This window comes from Procambarus clarkii, chromosome 22 (assembly GCF_040958095.1).
Source record: "Procambarus clarkii isolate CNS0578487 chromosome 22, FALCON_Pclarkii_2.0, whole genome shotgun sequence".
In the NCBI taxonomy this organism is placed as follows: Eukaryota; Metazoa; Arthropoda; class Malacostraca; order Decapoda; family Cambaridae; genus Procambarus; species Procambarus clarkii.
The window spans coordinates 23,342,098-23,363,873 of record NC_091171.1 but is presented as its reverse complement, the minus strand read 5'-3'; the positions used below and the strand labels follow the sequence as shown (position 1 = coordinate 23,363,873).

The following is a 21,776-nucleotide window of genomic DNA, read 5'->3' as shown; positions in this document are numbered from 1 at the left end:
TCACTCCCTCCCAACCCCTTTCTGTTTCCCTGCACCTCACACTTCTGCTCACTTTATTTTCCAGTGTGTCCTTTCCTTCAGAGTGTCGGATTTTTTTCAGTATACGTCTCAATTTTTCCACCTTCTCAGTTTTCTCTTATCTTTTCAGTTTTTCTCTTCGTACTCGTGATTCCTCTGTATCTTGCATTCCATCTCTCTCTCTCTCTCTCTCTCTCTCTACCACTTGGACTGGATGGTAGAGTGACGGTCTCGCTTCTTGCAGGTCGGCGTTCAATCCCCGACCGTCCAAGTGGTTGGGTACCATTCTTTATCCCCCCGTCCCATCCCAAATCCTTATCCTCATCCCTTCCAGGTGCTATATAGTCATAATGGCACTGTCTCCTGCCCAACATTGCCAACATTGCACGATGTTGGTAATGTAGGCTCTAGCTGCATGAGCCGCTGCCTCACACTCTTGGGGCATGCCAAACCAGAGCTGTTTTGGCTTCAGCATGTCGGCTGCTGCCTGCCTAACTGTTCTAGCGGCAGCTTTATGGGGTTACGTATTGGGGACAAAGATGATTATCATAAGTTGTCGAGTTCCTCCAGCTCCTCAGATGGCGGGCAGGAACCCTGAATGCAGTGTGCATTTCCCCTCTGTATCGCCACGCTGAGGCGCTGGAAAAGGAAGGTGGTAGCTCTAGGGTCCCTTGTCGTTTCAATTAGCCTAGAACCCAGTTCCTTAAAAAAACTGGTGGCACTCTTATCCCAGGCGCCGAGTGTCTCAGAAGCAATGGGGACAAAATTGTAGTGGTGATCCAGTTCTCTGTACTTACGTGATTTGGCTGATTCCCTGTCAGTGGCAGCGCCACCTGCTTGTGCAACACTGAAGTCAATGTAGGTGTTAGCCAGGGTTGTTAGGCACGTGTAGTCCCACACCAACTGCTTGCCATTCTTCCAGGGGTTCACTGTGTTACCATCTGGGCGACCAATAAGAGCATCAGTGTTACAGGGCGTTAGGTAACGGGGCTCTCTTTCAGCTGGGCATCCAGCTGTGGTGAGACTCCTCTTGATGATGTCGTTAACTTCACTGTGCCTCGAGTGCCATCCCCCTGTGCTTTGGTAGAGTAGGTCATGGTGGCCGTACCTGTCAGCCACCACCTCGCCGCAAATACACCTATATTTGGTGTGGATTGGGGCAGCAAGGCGGAGGGCCACAGCAATTCGGAGGGCGTGTGGTGTGAGACGCGTGCCAGTTGCCGACATTGGGATTGGGGTTGCTAACATATATATATATATATATATATATATATATATATATATATATATATATATATATATATATATATATATATATATAATATATATACATATATAATGTTGTTGAATGTGACCGAAAGGGTAGGGTAAGATTTATAATTCTAACACGAATCTTCTCAATATTTCTTACGTTTCTCTTCACTGTCGAAGGTAATTGAAAAATTAACTCTCCAAAATTCATTTTTTACATTTTTATTTTGGTCTGACGCCTGAAAGCGTTTCGTAAGGCTTCTTACATTTTCAAAGACTTGGTTTACACATAACATACATCATGCTTTTTATTTGTTTTGGGTGAGGTGATATGACACAAATGTTTTGGGTGAGGTGGGTATTAAATGGGTATGAAAGACATAAGAATGAAAGTAACTGCAGAAGGCCTATTGGCCCATACTTTCTCTTGCTGCTTCTATATTGCTTCGGGGTCTTGAAGTGTTGACTTTTTGATGTGTAGTGCCTCGCTGATGTCGAGTCTCCTGCTATTGCTGTATCTATCAATGATTTCTGTGTTGTTTGTTAAGATTTCTCTGGTGATAGTCTGGTTGTGAGAAGAGATCACGTTCAAGTTCAAGTATGTTTATTGAGATAAGCAATAAATACATCTCGTTTATTAGAGATTATATGTTCTTGATGGAGCCTTGTTGTTTGTGCATTGTTAATCGCCTAGAAAGAGACGTTGTTGTCTTGACTATATACTGAGTTCTTTGGGGCTTACAGTCCCCAAGTGGACATGTGAAGGCATAGACGACGTTGGTTTCCTTCAAGGCGTTCTGTTTGGTGTCTGGGGAGTTCTTCATGAGTAGGTTGGCCATTTTGTTGTTTTTGTAGTAAATTGTCAATTGTATTTTCTGATTTTTGTCTGTAGGGATAACGTTCTTATTAATAAAATATTTCAGGACACTTTCCTCCGTTTTATGAGCCGTCGAAAAGAAGTTCCTGTAAAACAGTCTAATAGGGCCTGATCAACAGCCTGATCAACCAGGCTGTGACTCATACGTCAGGCTGCGAGCAGCCGCGTCTAACAGCCTGGTTGATCAGTCCAGCAACCAGGAGGCCTGGTCGACGACCGGGCCGCGGGGACACTAAGCCCCGGAAGCACCTCAAGGTAGCCTCAAGGTAGGTAGGGGGTACATGTGTTGTGTTAGTTGACTCTTCAGAGGTTGCATGGCGCTTCACCTTTCTTTACGTTTCACCATAAACCAACGTCGTGTATGCCTTCATATGCCCACTTGGGGACTGTGGGACATTAATAAACCGATACAATATTAAATATTTGTTTAGTCTCCCCACACTTCCCTGGAAACACAAACCGAAACTGTCTCTATTTTCCGCTTGTTACAGTTTAGTTTAGTTCATTTATTATGCACCCCATACCCATCTTGTGGGCGGTAGTGGAAAGGGTGACAGAGGCACATAATGGGCTCAGGGACTGAACCCCACAATTCATTTAGCTAAGCAAGTTACAATCTTGATGAGCTAGTTACAAAATTCAATATAAGTCGTCACATCAACAATGGGTTCGAGATCGACCTCAAGTACAGGTTACAACTTGTAATAAAGTTGTTACAACTTGGCTTAACGTGTTTATGACGTATTAGAACGTTGCTATATCTTGCTATATTAGTTGTTATAACTGGTTAGGAGGTGTTAAAACTTGTTCGAACGTTGTACCAACGTCGTAGTTTCGGTGTGTGCTTGGCGGAATATTAATCTCACCCATTCCCCAGCCGTCGAAGAAAACCGAGATTGTGGAAGTTACTGGATTGGTGTCCTGTGCTGGCTCCTGGGGTGGAGGGTGGGGGGGGGGGCATAAGTTGCTCCACGGTGACTTAAAGGTTTTCGTGTTGTTGAGTCTGGAGAGTTGGTGTTTAGCTGTTGGAGCTAAAATGAAGCTTGGAGGGCTTTCTGATTAGTAAGAAATTACTAAATATTATTATAATAAATAAATAAATAAATAATAAATGTTTACTTAGGTAAGGTACATACATAAAGAGATTTTACAAAGTTTGTTGGGTTAATAGATAGAGCTTATTTAACCTTATTTAAATTACCGCTACTCATTCAGGTCAGATTTATCGCAATTAATACCCTGCTATACTTTTTCAAGTTATGGAACTTTTCCTTGCTATTTCAGACATAGTTGCTGAGTGACCTCTAGTTATGTACAATAAACTACGCTAATTACAGGGTCCTAACGGAGAGCTAAGGCCACCAACTGTCTACAATTACGGCTTAATTTTCAGGCTCTGTAATATGTGTGTAATTACTGTGTATGTATTCTACCATCTCACTAATGCTGGAGGAACCATTACAAAAACACCAAACTCGGCACGTATCAGTCCTGACACTGGGAAGCAGACACACGGGTTATATGTATTATACATATGCACACCTCTTGATGATATACAATATGTCAAATTGAAAATAGGAGAGGTACGAGGCAGCTGGAAAATTGCCACTGTTCTTCTAGCATTAAAATCAAGGGAAATAAACAGGTTCTTTTGATTGCTAGAACAGTTTCCGTAAGACCTCTGTCATGCTGGCCCTGGGTAGTGGTTTCAAGTATTCTCAAGATAATAGTGGTGTACCTAGATTATATAAGAGTGGACAGGGATGGATAGATTTAAGGAAGGGAATGTCTCTGCCTCCTGCAGCATCACTGTCTCTGCCTCCTGCAGCATCACTGTCTCTGTCTCCTGCAGCATCACTGTCTCTGTCTCCTGCAGCATCACTGTCTCTGTCTCCTGCAGCATCACTGTCTCTGTCTCCTGCAGCATCCGTGTCTCTGTCTCCTGCAGCATCTGTGTCTCTGTCTCCTGCAGCATCACTGTCTCTGTCTCCTGCAGCATCACTGTCTCCTGCAGCATCACTGTCTCTGTCTCCTGCAGCATCCGTGTCTCTGTCTCCTGCAGCATCCGTGTCTCTGCCTCCTGCAGCATCACTGTCTCTGTCTCCTGCAGCATCACTGTCTCTGTCTCCTGCAGCATCACTGTCTCTGTCTCCTGCAGCATCTGTGTCTCTGTCTCCTGCAGCATCCGTGTCTCTGTCTCCTGCAGCATCTGTGTCTCTGTCTCCTGCAGCATCACTGTCTCTGTCTCCTGCAGCATCACTGTCTCTGTCTCCTGCAGCATCCGTGTCTCTGTCTCCTGCAGCATCACTGTCTCTGTCTCCTGCAGCATCTGTGTCTCTGTCTCCTGCAGCATCACTGTCTCTGTCTCCTACAGCATCTGTCTCTGTCTCCTGCAGCATCACTGTCTCTGTCTCCTGCAGCATCTGTGTCTCTGTCTCCTGCAGCATCTGTGTCTCTGTCTCCTACAGCATCTGTCTCTGTCTCCTGCAGCATCACTGTCTCTGCCTCCTGCAGCATCACTGTCTCTGCCTCCTGCAGCATCACTGTCTGTGCCTCCTGCAGCATCACTGTCTGTGCCTCCTGCAGCATCCGTGTCTCTGTCTCCTGCAGCATCACTGTCTCTGTCTCCTGCAGCATCCGTGTCTCTGTCTCCTGCAGCATCACTGTCTCTGCCTCCTGCAGCATCTGTGTCTCTGTCTCTGCCTCCTGCAGCATCTCTGTCTCTGTCCTGCAGCATCACTGTTTCTGTCTCCTGCAGCATCACTGTTTCTGTCTCCTGCAGCATCACTGTCTCTGCCTCCTGCAGCATCACTGTCTCTGCCTCCTGCAGCATCACTGTCTCTGCCTCCTGCAGCATCACTGTCTCTGCCTCCTACAGCATCACTGTCTCTGCCTCTTGCAGCATCACTGTCTCTGCCTCCTGCAGCATCACTGTCTCTGCCTCCTGCAGCATCACTGCCTCCTACAGCATCACTGTCCGTGACCTTCTCCAATCTTTACATTTTCAGCTTCAGCATACTCCTTGTCCTCCTACTCTTCCCCTTCTGTATATCTACTGCTTTCATTATACTTGTTTTCTATCTCCTCTTTATTCTCCTCATATTTCTCCCCATTTTCTTCTCCTCTTTCCCCTCCTCGTTTTTATTGTACCAAAAACTGGATCTTTTCCTTTTAACCCGATGCTCTTGAAGCGAGAAACTGGAAATTTTGCCAGCGATGGCCTTGTCTCACACGTGTTTATTGGTTCCTGTCGCGTCGTAGTGGTTGGGCTTGACGCTTGGCGAGATGTTTGGTTAGTGCCGGCCGCGGGGGGGGGGGGGGGCGATGTTGTTGTTATTGGAGATCAATTTGGTTAATATTGATCTCCATTGATCAATATAGACGTTAGGTTATGAGATTTTGTTGATATCTTTGTTAAAGCTGGCGGTGCGACCTCTGAACGTGTTCCCGACTGTATACGTTTTGGGGGCTTCTTGGGGCTTCTTGGGGCCCCGCTCAGGGCTTCCCGCCCCCCCCCCCTGCTCAGGGATGTGAAAGATGTTTATAATAAATTCGCGTTTTCTAGGTTATGTATTGGGTTATAACTAAAAATAATTGCCTAAATGTTCGCAACTGAATTCTCTAGTGTACAGATGCAAAAAGAAAAAAAGAAAAAAACAAGAATCGTATTTATGAAATGTAGAAATCAACAAGGGCCGTGATGAAGGTTCGAAACCTACGCCCGGGATGATCCCAGACGCGCCTTAGTAAGTGTTATGAAATGTGTTTAAGGTAGAATATACTAACGGTTTTAGTCGCTTGTAAGGCAGCGCGCGGGAAGCTCTCTCCGGGCGGTTCCTTTCATACCCTAGAGATGTGGTTATCTAATTAATGTATGGGATAGCTGAGGTCTATTATTTGATATCGTAAATGCCCCCCCCCCCCAAGAAAGACGGTGCATACGCTATGTTATTACAACAGTTAACAGTTACAAGCATACTTGAGAGTGCTCAGGTTATGGGGTAACGATGTGTAACTCAATGCTGTACCGACGTAGATGAAGGTGGAAGATGTACCGGATGTGCTTGTAATATATTTAAACAATCATATCTCGCTCATAGCGCAGTGAAGCGCGTCAGTGACTGAAGCAGTACGACTCAAACCCAAGTTGTAGGCATATACCTTGCCACTAAATTTGTAAAAGGATGTGGAATTATATACTGTGACTCTGAGTTACTTTATGTAATTGTACTCACATAGTAGCAACACCCAGAAATAGTCAGTAATATTAGAATTAATGTTTCAGCTGCTAGAGAAAATAGATATGAAATTAAATTTCTATGGATACCATTCACCAGTTGGCATCTCATGGCATGACACTGTTGACATGCTTGCAAAGACAGCGTGTAGTAGACCAGTAGTAGTAATTAATATGGGTATTTTATTAGCAGGGACAAAGAGAATACTTAAATATCTGATGAAAATCTTACTGACCTAACAAATTCACTTAAGACCTGAAAGCTGCACCATTAAACATTATGATAAATATCGCGAGGAGATATTTATATATGGAACTAATAGAGCAAAGAACTCGGCAATGTGATGTTATAGTGGCCAGAATACGCCTGGGATATAGACGTATCTGGCAGCTTTCTCAAAAGTCAAATGTCGAATACACCGTGTGTCAACTTTGTGAAAGTGTCGAATACACCATGTGTCAACTTTGTGAAAGTGTCGAATACACCGTGTGCCAACTTTGTGAAAGTGTCGAATACACAGTGTGTCAACTTTGTGAAAGTGTCGAATACACCGTGTGTCAACTTTGTGAAAGTGTCGAATACACCGTGTGTCAACTTTGTGAAAGTGTCGAATACACCATGTGTCAACTTTGTGAAAGTGTCGAATACACCGTGTGTCAACTTTGTGAAAGTGTCGAATACACCGTGTGTCAACTTTGTGAAAGTGTCGAATACACCGTGTGTCAACTTTGTGAAAGTGTCGAATACACCGTGTGTCAACTTTGTGAAAGTGTCGAATACACCATGTGTCAACTTTGTGAAAGAGAAAACATGAACATTATATTGTAGAATGTCCCATATTGACTGCCTTCCCTCCCCCCCTCTTCCTGGGTTGAGATATGCTGAACTCTGTAAATATTATCTAAATGAGCTGGAATGCGTAGTAACATAATAGACTTGTACCATAGATTGATTATGCACTGCATCAGTTATGTAATATATGCGATGTAGGTTAGCATTTTGAAAGCATTACAGCCACCGTCTGTGATTGTTCAATAAATTACTGAACTATATGTTTAACAGATCTCTCAGCCTGTCCATGGAGGACAGAAGAAAATGTATATATGCTGGTTAGCATTGTAAATGTCTGGCCACGTTTGTGGTAGAAATTAAAAAAAAAAATAACAGCGATTTTCATAAGTTTTCGGACTGGTTGATTCTCCCACGTTTACCGTCTGAGTAAGGAAAATGGAACGCGTTTCTGGCCACGTGAGCGTTTCTGGCCACGTGAGCGTTTCTGGCCACGTGAGCGTTTCTGGCCACGTGAGCGTTTCTGGCCACGTGAGCGTGTCTGGCCACGTGAGCGTGTCTGGCCACGTGAGCGTGTCTGGCCACGTGAGCGTGTCTGGCCACGTGAGCGTGTCTGGCCACGTGAGCGTGTCTGGCCACGTGAGCGTGTCTGGCCACGTGAGCGTGTCTGGCCACGTGAGCGTGTCTGGCCACGTGAGCGTGTCTGGCCACGTGAGCGTGTCTGGCCACGTGAGCGTGTCTGGCCACGTGAGCGTGTCTGGCCACGTGAGTGTTCCTGGCCACGTGAACGTGTCTGGCCACGTGAGCGTGTCTGGCCACGTGAGCGTTCCTGGCCACGTGAGCGTGTCTGGCCACGTGAGCGTGTCTGGCCACGTGAGCGTGTCTGGCCACGTGAGCGTGTCTGGCCACGTGAGCGTTCCTGGCCACGTGAGTGTTTCTAGCCACGTGAGCGTTTCTGGCCACGTGAGCGTTTCTGGCCACGTGAACGTGTCTGGCCACGTGAGCGTGTCTGGCCACGTGAGCGTGTCTGGCCACGTGAGCGTGTCTGGCCACGTGAGCGTTTCTGGCCACGTGAGCGTGTCTGGCCACGTGAGCGTGTCTGGCCACGTGAGCGTGTCTGGCCACGTGAGCGTGTCTGGCCACGTGAGCGTGTCTGGCCACGTGAGTGTTCCTGGCCACGTGAACGTGTCTGGCCACGTGAGCGTGTCTGGCCACGTGAGCGTTCCTGGCCACGTGAGCGTGTCTGGCCACGTGAGCGTGTCTGGCCACGTGAGCGTGTCTGGCCACGTGAGCGTGTCTGGCCACGTGAGCGTTCCTGGCCACGTGAGCGTGTCTGGCCACGTGAGCGTGTCTGGCCACGTGAGCGTGTCTGGCCACGTGAGCGTGTCTGGCCACGTGAGCGTTCCTGGCCACGTGAGTGTTTCTAGCCACGTGAGCGTTTCTGGCCACGTGAGCGTTTCTGGCCACGTGAACGTGTCTGGCCACGTGAACGTGTCTGGTCACGTGAGTGTTTCTAGCCACGTGAGCGTTTCTGGCCACGTGAGCGTGTCTGGCCACGTGAACGTGTCTGGCCACGTGAACGTGTCTGGCCACGTGAACGTGTCTGGCCACGTGAGCGTGTCTGGCCACGTGAGCGTGTCTGGCCACGTGAGCGTGTCTGGCCACGTGAACGTGTCTGGCCACGTGAACGTGTCTGGCCACGTGAACGTGTCTGGCCACGTGAACGTGTCTGGCCACGTGAGCGTGTCTGGCCACGTGAGCGTGTCTGGCCACGTGAGCGTATGTGGCGATACTAGAGCGACCTTTGCTTATACTTTTCTTAGATGGTTGTTAATACTAACCGTCAGAAGACGAGGGGAAGTTGCTGGAGAGTCCCTTGTTAAACCAAGGCTGCAGGGCTGTTTATGTGGGATTTCTTCTCGATTGTTAAAAACTATTTTGGTTGTTAATGCTAGTAACGAGGTAGTGTTCGTTTAAACAAGTGGTGGGGGTAACTGTCCCCCCCCCCCCACCCCAACCCTCCCCCACCTTCCCCCCTATATCTCCCCCCCCCTTCCCCCCCCCCCACATCTTCACCAACTGCGTGTACTTGCACAGGTAGTCGAAGCTCTCTTGAGATGGTTGCATGAAAGATGATGCGAGGCGTTGCAACATCTTGGTCAATGATAACCAGGGGCACGGACATCCTGCTCACGTGTTGCATGCCCTCGCTACACCAGTTGCAACTGCAATATTCGCTGCAATACGACCCCCTCAAGCAACTCTTCTTCAGGGTTGTTCTGGCGCTCTCGTCTGTAGCCGGACTTAGTCAGTAGCAGGACTCTCGTCGGACTTAATCGAAGTCCGTCCTTCGATTTGATGGGGGGAAATCAATAAATTAATGAGATTCTTCACTGTAGCTCCCGAATATGGTTGTTGTAGTGCTCTAGTTGATAAACTTGTATTAACTTGTATTAACTTGAGATAATACAGTTGCCTCTGAGTCCAGCTTCCTCTCAGGGAGGTCTCAGAGTCCAGCTTCCTTTTAGGGGGTCTAAGAGTCTACCTTCCTCTCAGGGGGGTCTAAGAGTCCAGCTTCCTTTTAGGGGGTCTAAGAGTCTACCTTCCTCTCAGGGGGGTCGAAGAGTCCAGCTTCCTTTTAGGGGGTCTAAGAGTCTACCTTCCTCTCAGGGGGGTCGAAGAGTCCAGCTTCCTTTTAGGGGGTCTAAGAGTCTACCTTCCTCTCAGGGGGGTCGAAGAGTCCAGCTTCCTTTTAGGGGGTCTAAGAGTCTACCTTCCTCTCAGGGGGGTCGAAGAGTCCAGCTTCCTTTTAGGGGGTCTAAGAGTCTACCTTCCTCTCAGGGGGGTCGAAGAGTCCAGCTTCCCTCGTGCTGGCAGACATGTAGAGATTATACTTCAGACTGGTCAGGGAGACGTGGTTGGCTGTGGCAGACCGTCTCGACAGAGGGATCAGCTCATGTAATGGTCACTGTATTTCTAAGATATCTGGTTAAGTGGCACAATCGCGCACGTGAACGACGCCTTGGGGAACGCAGAGGTCAGGAGGAGGGGGGGGGGGGTTGGGGGTGGGAAGGGGGGATGGGAGCTGCGGATTATGGGAATCGATGCTCGGGTGTTGCATACTGTGCTTGCAGAGTGGTCCTCATGACCTGCCTGCACGAATGCACGAACGTCGAACAGAATGCACGAACTGTTCTGCTAGTAAATAGGTACCTGGGAGTTAGACAATTGCTACAGGCTGCTTCCTGAGGATGTGTGTTTGTGTTAGAGAAATATATATAGTAGACATAATGGAGGAAAATAGATTGGTTAGAAAGACGGGGTCCAAGAGCCAGTAGCTGGATTCTGCAAGCACAATTAGTAAATAAACACACACACACACACACACACACATGATCACCACATTCAAGATTCTCAAGGGAATCGACAGGGTAGATAAAGACAGGTTATTTAACACAAGGGGCACACACACTAGGGGACACAGGTGGAAACTGAGTGCCCAAATGAGCCACAGAGATATTAGAAAGAACTTTTTTAGTGTCAGAGTGGTTGACAAATGGAATGCATTAGGAAGTAATGTGGTGGAGGCTGACTCCATACACAGTTTCAAGTGTAGATATGATAGAGCCCAATAGGCTCAGGATCTTGTACATCAGTTGATTGAGGGTTGAGAGGCGGGACCAAGAGCCAGAACTCAACCCCCGCAAGGACAACTAGGTGAGTACACACAAACACAAAGTGATAGGGAGGAACTTCCTGATGGAACATATGAGGAAGGAGGCTCAAGGAGGGATGGTGGAGACGCAGCTAGGCTAGACCTGGTCGTCACACATAATGAGATGGAAATTGAAGGTGATCAAGGGATAAGGGAATCAAGAAGAGCATTAGTCCATGCTTCAATGCCTGGAGTTAAAGACAAGAAGTAAAAGGGCATTTAAGAAATAGAGAAAACACAGAACCGAAGGAAATCACGATGTTTGTAAAAAAAAAGGGCCAGAAATTAGTGCACAAAAATTAGATAGGAGAGTGTGGCAAAAATGCAATACAAGAATGACAACATACGAGGCTACGTTCCTTCTGAAACTGTTCCACAGCTAAAGATGACTGTGAACGACCAAGTGATCAGACTTAACAACAATTAGGGAAGCCACAAGGAGAAAGATCAGTATGTAAGAAGCTTAACAAAACTTCCAGGAGGTATTTAAGCTGGAACCTGATCTGCCCCTAGAGTTAAGAGAGCCCAAACCGAACGGGCACTTCCACAGAAAAGTCTCACTGAAATGGCAGTAACAGCAAAAGTCCTGTAACATCATGGCATGTGACACCAGAAGTAAGAATGCAACTATAATAATTGGATGTAAAAGGCTATAGGACCAGAAAAAAATTCGCCTTGGATGCTGAAGGAGGCAGCTGAAGCACTATGCATTCCTTTTGCTATAATATTTCTCTCTGGAAACGGGAGAATTTCCGTACTGCTGGAAAAACTGCTAATGTGGTGCCAGTATACAAGATAGAAGACAAGAACCGTTAAATTAAACTACTATCATTAACAAGTATTTCCTGAAAGTTACTAGAGACTGATTCGAAGCAGACTTGTATAACATTTAGAACAGATCAATTCTGTCTCAAATTATCAACACGCTTCAAGCAAACGACATCGTGCTTGACAAACTTGTTGGTGTTTTACAATAAGATGACGGAAATCAAACAAGAGCGAGAAGGATGGGCTGATTGCATTTTCCTCGACTTTCAGAAAGCATGTGATACCGCCCCGCGCAAGAGACTCCTACTTATGCTTGAAAAGCAGGCTGGTGTAGCTTGAAAAGTCCTAAAGTTGGTGAGAGAGTGGCCTCTTGGACTAAAAAAGCAAAGATTTACAGTGAAAGGGTCGGTGCGATGACCCATCTTGTTTCTAGATAGTTTTCGTCGAGAAGTGCCGGACCAACCGGGCTGTAGTGGATATGTGGGCCTGCGGGCCGCTCCAAGCAACACCCTGTTGGACCAAACTCTCACAAATCAAGCCTGGCCTCGGGCCGGGCTTGGGGAGTAGAACTCCCAGAACCCCATCAAGCAGGTATCAAGCAGGTTCCAAATATGTATGAATGACCTGACAGGTTATTGGCGGCCAATTTGTTGATGTTTGCAGGCAATGCAAAATAAATGAAAAGAGAACACAGAGAGAGAGAGAGAGAGACTGTGAAGAGAGAGAGAGAGAGAGAGAGAGAGAGGAGAGAGAGAGAGAGAGAAGAGAGAGAGAGAGAGAGAGAGAGAGAGAGAGAGAATCTGTGATGCTCTAGATACGGATTTGGATACACTAATTCAGAAGTGACCTAAAGAATGGCTGGTAGAATTTAACCCAGCCAAATGCAAAGTTTTGAAGATTAGAACAGGAATAAGAAGATATGTATAGCGGTATAACCTGAAGATTAGACATAGTCTTGTATCAGAAAGGGAGAGACCTGGGAATAGATATAATCTCAGATATAATGCCAGAAGCACGCATGAACAGAATATCGTCAGACGTATGCGCCATACTGGCCGTCGTCCTCGTGTGCCGCGCCATACTGGCCGTCGTCCTCGTGTGCCGCGCCATACTGGCCGTCGTCCTCGTGTGCTGCGCCATACTGGCCGTCGTCCTCGTGTGCCGCGCCATACTGGCCGTCGTCCTCGTGTGCCGCGCCATACTGGCCGTCGTCCTCGTGTGCCGCGCCATACTGGCCGTCGTCCTCGTGTGCCGCGCCATACTGGCCGTCGTCCTCGTGTGCTTCACCTCGCCAGCCTACCCCCTGCACACCAAGCCAAGCTACTGACCGGTCTGTGTGCGCGGGAACTCACTACTAGCCTCCTCCTACCATGTCATGGCAAGTCAAGCTGTGTTGATGGTCGTCTCTCTCTCTCCTTCCCCGAGGAGGCGACGGCTACGTGACCTCGGATTCATTCACGATGGTTCACAATAAAGAGCGTTCAGAAATAGTGACGCTGAGCAATGTGACTCACTTCCCTGAGAGAGTCATGAGTGCCACAGGCGCTGTACACCGCATGTAAGGCCCGCTCTTGAATACTGTTCGGAGGTAGAAATAGCCTAAGCTACTCCATACCTTTGAGATGTGTTTTTTTTTTGTCTCAATAAACATACTTACATACTTGAACTTGAACTTGTACTTGCTCTTGAATATACAGCTCCCCCCCCCCTCCCCTGTATGGAACCCTCACCTTAAAAGAAAAGTCTAAAGATGTACAACACAGCTCGCTCCTGAGGTAAAGGACTTGATCTACGATGAAAGACTGAGGGAACTTGACCAACACACTAAAGAAGATAGAGACAGGAGGGGGACATAATAATGATAAGTAACATAGGAAATTTACAAAGATAAAACATTCAGAACTAGGGCAGCAGAACAAGGGATAATAGATAGAAGCTTGATTTGATTGTTGCCGCCGGAGGCGACTAGTTTATAATATGAATCACTGCCTTATGATAGGATTGTGCGTGATAATATAACCAATATTGTATCAGTTGAAAGCATTGGAACTAGTGTTTCTAGATGGATTCAAAGAGCAGCCACTCATATTAACTCTGGGACTACACATGTGAAGGTGTTAATTAACCCCGACTTCCCTGTAGGCGACCCATTAGCACTAGACACACACACTACTCACGTCCTCAACGCTCTACTTGGTCGATTTCTTGCTTGTGTACCAATGCAGCAGACATCTGTTATTGCCATCAATCATAGTGTAAGTTAACGTAATGGAGATCTGTTTGGTCCTAGTGTGTCGGGATCGTTTGCACGCGTCACACAGGTGACATAAACAACATGTGAGCACAAGAGTTGGCGCTCAGTTATGTAAGCACAAGGAGGCGAGTATAAGTAGTAACGTACAGATCATGCACATGGTCCTCGGCTTCACCTTTAGCACATTAGGGGCAAAAAATGTTATGTTAAGCGCTGAATATTGTTCAAGTAGAATACTTTGAGGAGTAAAGGATTTAAAATATGAATTTGCATATTCATCATCCCTCTGAATGACTTGTATAGAGTAATGCTCAGTAGAATGCAAGATGTTGTCAGAGGTAGACTATGGCTGTGTCTTCATGTTGTCAGAGGTAGACTATGGCTGTGGCTTCGTGTTGTAACAGGTAGACTATGGCTGTGGCTTCGTGTTGTAACAGGTAGACTATGGCTGTGTCTTCGTGTTGTAACAGGTAGACTATGGCTGTGTCTTCGTGTTGTAACAGGTAGACTATGGCTGTGTCTTCGTGTTGTAACAGGTAGGACTATGGCTGTGTCTTCGTATTGTCAGAGGTAGACTATGGCTGTGTCTTCGTGTTGTCAGAGGTAGACTATGGCTGTGACTTCGTGTATCCTTGTGAGGTCAGCTTGTATGACAATGTCAAGCATGTGAAATATAATAATATTGGCATAGATGCAGTTCCTGGCACTTGAATACTAAGTCTTAGGTTGTGACACATCCAGACATCTTGAGATAGCGTCCAGCAAACCTATGCTCTGTTGTTACTTCTTAGACATACTAGACATATTCACATGGTAGCCACATTTAGATAAGTCATTGTAATTTATGTAAATGGCTTATCTCTAGTATATCGTGCTATAATCACCTGATATGTTCTTAACCTTTTTGTGACTTCAGCTGTACTGCTGCACGGCAATTCATAGGATGAGCTGCAGCTGCACAGTGAAACTGGTGGCGGTAAATCAATTCAGAGTCAAAAGTTTAGTTCACAGAATCCTTACGTTGTGGATAATGGCAACGCGAGGCCGAAGCCTCGTGATGCTTGCAGCTGAAGCATCCACAAAAATAATGTTTACTCCTTAAGATTTAACCCAAGATATTTAACACGCCAGAGGTATGAATCTCCCAGTTGATTAGTTATTCAACCAATAAACCAGAAGAGTGCGGAGAAAACACTCTACTGACATGCCTAAAATCACAGGTCTTGTGCAGAAGCCTCGTGACTTTAAGGTGAGCAAAGGGACTCGTTGTAGGAGACTGGAAATCTTCTCGACAGACTAGAAATATCCTCAACATTCCTGTCCTCCGTCGAAGTCACGAGGAAGAAATACAGATGAAAGAGCCTTGAAAAGACGTTTCCGGTGATTCTTTCGAGACTTATTTTTTTTTTTCACTTGAAGAAATGTTAAATATCATTGGTAATTAAATTTTGAATGTCTTTGGTCTAATCAGTACCATGGGGTTTTAAGCTCTAGCATGGAACCAGGAGAGGGGGTTGGTTAGGTTCGTCACCACAACCACTACCATAATACCTCTTGTACCTCCCTCACCAGTGATACCACTGTCACTATCACGTTCATCGCCACTACCACTGCAGTCCGTACTACCGCTACCCTTGACCACTACCATTACCACCACTGTCACCCCACCATTATCACCCCCATCGCCATCATCACTATCACCACCCCTACCTCCATCACTATCGCCACCCCCCTACCTCCATCACTATCACCACCGTCTATCTCTACCAATATCACCACCACAGCTCCAGCTATCGCTGTAACGCGGGTAAAGCTTGAATTATTAACTCGGATATTCCGTGACTACTCTAGAACACAAGCAATCCATACAATAACTCACCAATCTCACAGAAAATACAGATCCTTTAATGTCGGATACAGCATTCACATGTCTCTGGCGACATACAATCCTTATATACACATTCATTAAACTAATCTAATTAATTGTTAGACTGCACCCCGCATCGCTCACTTAAACTGTCCTTGACACTCGCTTAATTTCTCACTGTATCACTGAATATCAAGTACATCTCGTCTCATCTCCTCCATACGCAATGTTTAATTGTATTCAATTGTATTCAATGTATTCAATGTTAATTCAGTTACTTGCTTAATAGAGTGGCTCGCTGATTAGAACAGGTTATTGGGAAGCTAGTTCTGAATCTGTGTTTTTTTTCAGACTGTTGTTTGGTTGAGTACAATTTATTTTATTGATTTTGTATTTTAAATCAGTGCCAGTGACTTTATTAAATAACAAATTTGAAAAAAGGAAAATTATTTGATAATATAACCAAATATATACTCAATTAATTGAATATAAATGTTAATTGAGTCTAAAAATTAATTGAATCTTAAATTAATTGAATATAAAAAATTAATAATATAATTAATTGCATATAAAAATGATTTTAATCTAAAAATTAATCAAATATTAAAATTAAAAGCAGATAGAAATATTTTGTTAAATTACAGGTGTGTGATTTATTTAAACACACATATCTTAATTGTCAAACATCCTAACTACTAAATTCTCTACTACAACGAAGGCAATTAGCAGGAGATGAACAGAAACAGCGGCCGTAGCCTAATTCACGACTCTTGAATTAGGACCCTCTAATCCCAGTCGTAAGCAATCAACACACACTTTTGAAACCCTTTGCCTCAAGGTCTCCTACAATTGTATAAAATTTGGTTATATATTAATTATTTCCAAATACAGTAGGCTTTGGAGAGAGAAGTTATTTTATTAATCTGGTGGGCACGTCGTTTTTTTTCTTAGTAATGTGGCCAGGTGTTCTGAGGGTATTTTTATTGGACAATAGTGTGTCCAGGTAAAATATTTGTATACCTTTGGTATTTTTTACCTTTGACAGTCAAGTAAAAGTTAGTTAAGGTGAGTGAATTGACATTTTATATATGCTTTATTGTGTCGTTCGTAAGCGGTGATCTGCCCTTAACGCATACGCTAAGCGCGTATGATGTCGATGTATTATTGAGGATTTGGAGGGAGACAGACACAAGCCCTCCTGGTATGAGGGTACATACAGTAACTATTTGGTCGAGAGTACCAAAATGTTGTGATGGACCACCAGGAGTACCAAAATGTTGTGATGGACCACCAGGAGTACCAACATGTAGTGATGGACCACCAAGAGTACCAACATGTAGTGATGGACCGCCAAGAGTACCAACATGTTGTGATGGACCACCAAGAGTACCAACATGTTGTGATGGACCACCAGGAGTACCAAAATGTTGTGATGGACCGCCAAGAGTACCAACATGTTGTGATGGACCACCAAGAGTACCAACATGTAGTGATGGACCACCAGGAGTACCAACATGTAGTGATGGACCACCAGGAGTACCAAAATGTTGTGATGGACCACCAAGAGTACCAACATGTAGTGATGGACCGCCAAGAGTACCAACATGTTGTGATGGACCACCAAGAGTACCAACATGTAGTGATGGACCACCAAGAGTACCAACATGTGATGGACCACCAAGAGTACCAACATGTTGTGATGGACCGCCAAGAGTACCAACATGTTGTGATGGACCGCCAAGAGTACCAACATGTTGTGATGGACCACCAAGAGTACCAACATGTAGTGATGGACCGCCAAGAGTACCAACATGTTGTGATGGACCACCAAGAGTACCAACATGTTGTGATGGACCGCCAAGAGTACCAACATGTTGTGATGGACCACCAAGAGTACCAACATGTTGTGATGGACCACCAAGAGTACCAACATGTAGTGATGGACCACCAAGAGTACCAACATGTGATGGACCACCAAGAGTACCAACATGTTGTGATGGACCGCCAAGAGTACCAACATGTAGTGATGGACCGCCAAGAGTACCAACATGTAGTGATGGACCGCCAAGAGTACCAACATGTGATGGACCACCAAGAGTACCAACATGTTTGTGATGGACCGCCAAGAGTACCAACATGTTGTGATGGACCGCCAAGAGTACCAACATGTAGTGATGGACCGCCAAGAGTACCAACATGTAGTGATGGACCACCAAGAGTACCAACATGCTGTGATGGACCACCAAGAGTACCAACATGTAGTGATGGACCACCAAAATGTTCACATTTTGCCAGGTAAGTCCACTCCGGGATCACCATAGACCGTGCTACTTGGAACTAGTTGTTCCCAGTAGCTGAAACAATAATAATAATAAATGTCCAGAAAGCCTCTGGTTTACCCTTCAAATGGACGCTTGTTAAGCAACACTTGGATAGTTGGTCTCAAATTATGATAGTTCAGTACTAACTTGTTGGAGGCGGAGTATAGAAATTTATTTGGAAAGCATCTTGGTATGGTGATGGAGGGAGTGATGGGTATGGTGATGGAGGGAGTGATGGGTATGGTGACGGAGCCAGTGATGGGTATGGTGATGGAGGGAGTGATGGGTATGGTGATGGAGGGAGTGATGGGTATGGTGATGGAGGGAGTGATGGGTATGGTGATGGAGGGAGTGATGGGTATGGTGATGGAGGGAGTGATGGGTATGGTGATAGAGGGAGTGATGGGTATGGTGACGGAGCCAGTGATGGGTATGGTGATAGAGGGAGTGATGGGTATGGTGATGGAGGGAGTGATGGGTATGGTGATAGAGGGAGTGATGGGTATGGTGATGGAGGGGTGATGGGTATGGTGACGGAGCCAGTGATGGGTATGGTGATAGAGGGAGTGATGGGTATGGTGATGGAGGGAGTGATGGGTATGGTGATGGAGGGAGTGATGGATATGGTGACGGAGCCAGTGATGGGTATGGTGATAGAGGGAGTGATGGGTATGGTGATGGAGGGAGTGATGGGTATGGTGATGGAGGGAGTGATGGGTATGGTGATGGAGGGAGTGATGGGTATGGTGATAGAGGGAGTGATGGGTATGGTGATGGAGGGAGTGATGGGTATGGTGATGGAGGGAGTGATGGGTATGGTGATAGAGGGAGTGATGGGTATGGTGATGGAGGGAGTGATGGGTATGGTGATGGAGGGAGTGATGGGTATGGTGATGGAGGGAGTGATGGGCATGGTGATGGAGGGAGTGATGGGGTATCATGATGGAGGGAGTGATGGGTATGGTGACGGAGCCAGTGATGGGTATGGTGATGGAGGGAGTGATGGGGTATCATGATGGAGGGAGTGATGGGTATGGTGACGGAGCCAGTGATGGGTATGGTGAAGGAGCCAGTGATGAGTATGGTGATGGAGCCAGAGATGGGTATGGTGAAGGAGCCAGTGATGAGTATGGTGATGGAGCCAGTGATGAGTATGGTGAAGGAGCCAGTGATGGGTATGGTGAAGGAGCCAGTGATGAGTATGGTGATGGAGCCAGTGATGAGTATAGGTCTTCGGCTGTTAACGACTGTGGAAAAGGGTTATTAGACTTGCTGTTAAGTACAGGTCCCTGGTGGAGTGGACTGACCAAGTACAGTGGGTGTAACCTCCGGAGGTGTTCAGTATGTATACATTCTATTCCAGGTTAATTGCCTTATTGCGGAAGATCATTCAAGTGCTATAGGATCGTTCTCATTTATTAATGTTTCTTTAAATAAATTCACACTTGTGATTTTATAATTTCCTCCCCTGCTTTTAATTTGTCTCCAGTAAATTCATTTGTTGTATTATCTGTCTACATGAATGAATGATTGTGTCTATTTCAATATTCAAATCTGAAGAAGAAGTTACTAGCCTTCCACCATAGTTTCAAATACGAGTGATTCAAATATGGATGTCCATTAACCGGTTTTTTTTTAATACATTATGTACATCTGCACTTGTGCAGCTTCCCTAGACTATGATGGGAGTACTGGGTGTCAAAAAGCTAGCTACGTGATACTAACAAATCCCCATCACACAGGATGGTTAGTCATACAGAGGCACGTGATAAGTAGTCTGCACTGACAGACTCTGGGTGCATTACGAGGATATCATCAACACAAGAATGAATAAGGCAGCAGTGATACTGAGTCTCCCTCTCGCAGGAGGGTTAGTCATACAGAGGCATGTGATCAGTGGTCTGCACTGGCAAACCGAACCAGTTAATCAAGGAAGTGAAGTGTTGGAGTGAGCGTGGAGACGGTGTAGGTAAGTGCGGGGAGGTGCCTTACTGGCCTCTATTTCACCCTCACCTCCACTGTAACTTTGATTCTAAATATCCCTGTCGATACCTGAGATGGAGAAGGGGGCGAGGTTGTGGAGAGGAGAGAGAGAGAGAGAGAGAGAGAGAGAGAGAGAGAGAGAGAGAGAGAGAGAGAGAGAGAGAGAGAGAGAGGATTGTGGGGGCGGGAGAAAGACAGAGAGGAAAAGACAACTAAACAATTTAGTGTCTCGTGAAATTGTGTGACAGGAGGTGGGAGATACCTTCCCTCAATCGCCCTAATGTTGTTTTGTCACTAATCAGTTAAAACCTAAGGACAAATTCGCTCTTGAAATTTCAGTTAGAAACATTGGTCAACTGAAAATGTGAGGGAGACAGAGCAGGTATTGTATTGGGTTCCTGTCTCGTGGTCCGGAACTCCTGTCTTAACCGCGGACAGAGCGATGTTGGACTTTGTATTTCTATATAACTTAATTTCTCTTGAATAACTGGTTCACAGTTATTCACCCGCGTGTGGGAGATATAGTTTCATGTTTCAGCTTGTCTGTGGCAGCAGATCCATCTTGCTTTAAGCAAAGATGGATCTATGATAGTCACTACAGGACCTTTGATTAGGTCGACGCGTACACACAACGGTCCCTTGTGTGTGTGCCATTTTTAGAGCGTAATTGGAAACAAAAACTATATTAAGAGTCGACCCGGAGCTAAAACAGCATGTCATGGTTGGCACTCATACAGCATATACGCAACATTAATTATTGCATGCAATGGTACTTACTATAGTACATAATCAAGACATAAACAATAGCAACAAAATAAGCAAAAGATGAAGCTACTATATCACATAATGGGGTTCAAGGCGCTCGAGCAACACCTGTTGCTCTCTGATGCTTGTCCTAAGCTTTCTGTCTTCTTCCTACCATGGGAATATAGAAAGTCCTATTGCTGTGTAAATGAAATACATTTCCTTTAACCTTTGAAGACCTTTGTAAAATTCCGCTTACCAAACAGCTTTACTGATCGATAGACGCGACGACCTCGTTTGATGCAGTGTCTGACGGTGTTGGTGGCTGGTGGTGAGTAGTTAGGTACCGCCTCTTCACCTCTTAATGGGTTCCCCGCTCTTAGTCTCTCCTCATCCCTCTCAAGGGCTGTATAGTCATATTGGCTTAGTGTATTCTTCTGATAATTACTTTATGATCCTCTCGCACGACTGGTACCGAAGCGTCTGAGGACGAATTGTTACTACCCCTCTAACACGGTAGTTCCCAGACGCTTTTCGGTCATTAACCCCTTTTTACATAGTGTCCTTATTATTGGCCCTCTGCTCTCGGTCCCCGTCTGGTGTCCTCTGGTACCATGACCAGAGGACACCACTGGTAAGGTGAGGCAGTGGCATTTTGCCACTGGCAAGCGTGGCACTGCAGTGCCAGAAGCCTCACTGGCAGTGAGGTGGCACCACTGCCACCTCACCTTATGGCCCCCTACATATTGCAAAAATGCCCACCTCCCGGGGGGGGGGGGGGTATTTGGCCCCCCAGTTTGGGAACCTGTGCTCTGGCACCACCATTTATAATGTAAAATTGCTGACAATACTATAGCAGGACGAACATGTGCAGCACCTGTTTTAAATATGACCCGGGTATATTGTAAGTATATAGACCTAACTTGGTCTATATACTTACTACAGGTGTTA

The 21,776-nt window shown here is 45.9% G+C and overlaps 2 protein-coding genes across 3 annotated transcripts in view; both read left to right on the top strand.

Moving 5' to 3' along the window:
• LOC123757937 (monocarboxylate transporter 9) overlaps window positions 1-21,776 on the top strand; it is a 589,339-nt gene that overhangs the window by 41,372 nt on the left and 526,191 nt on the right. The gene's annotated exons all lie outside the window — the stretch shown is intronic.
• Window positions 7,612-9,150, top strand: LOC123760708 (seminal vesicle major clotting proteins-like). Its single transcript, XM_045746495.1, has one exon. It carries the CDS (start codon window positions 7,612-7,614, stop codon window positions 9,148-9,150), a length of 1,539 nt encoding a protein of 512 aa, XP_045602451.1.

Coding starts and splice junctions, on each gene's coding strand:
- LOC123760708 (XM_045746495.1), top strand. CDS start 7,612: ATGGAACGCGTTTCTGGCCACGTGAGCGTTTCTGGCCACGTGAGCGTT.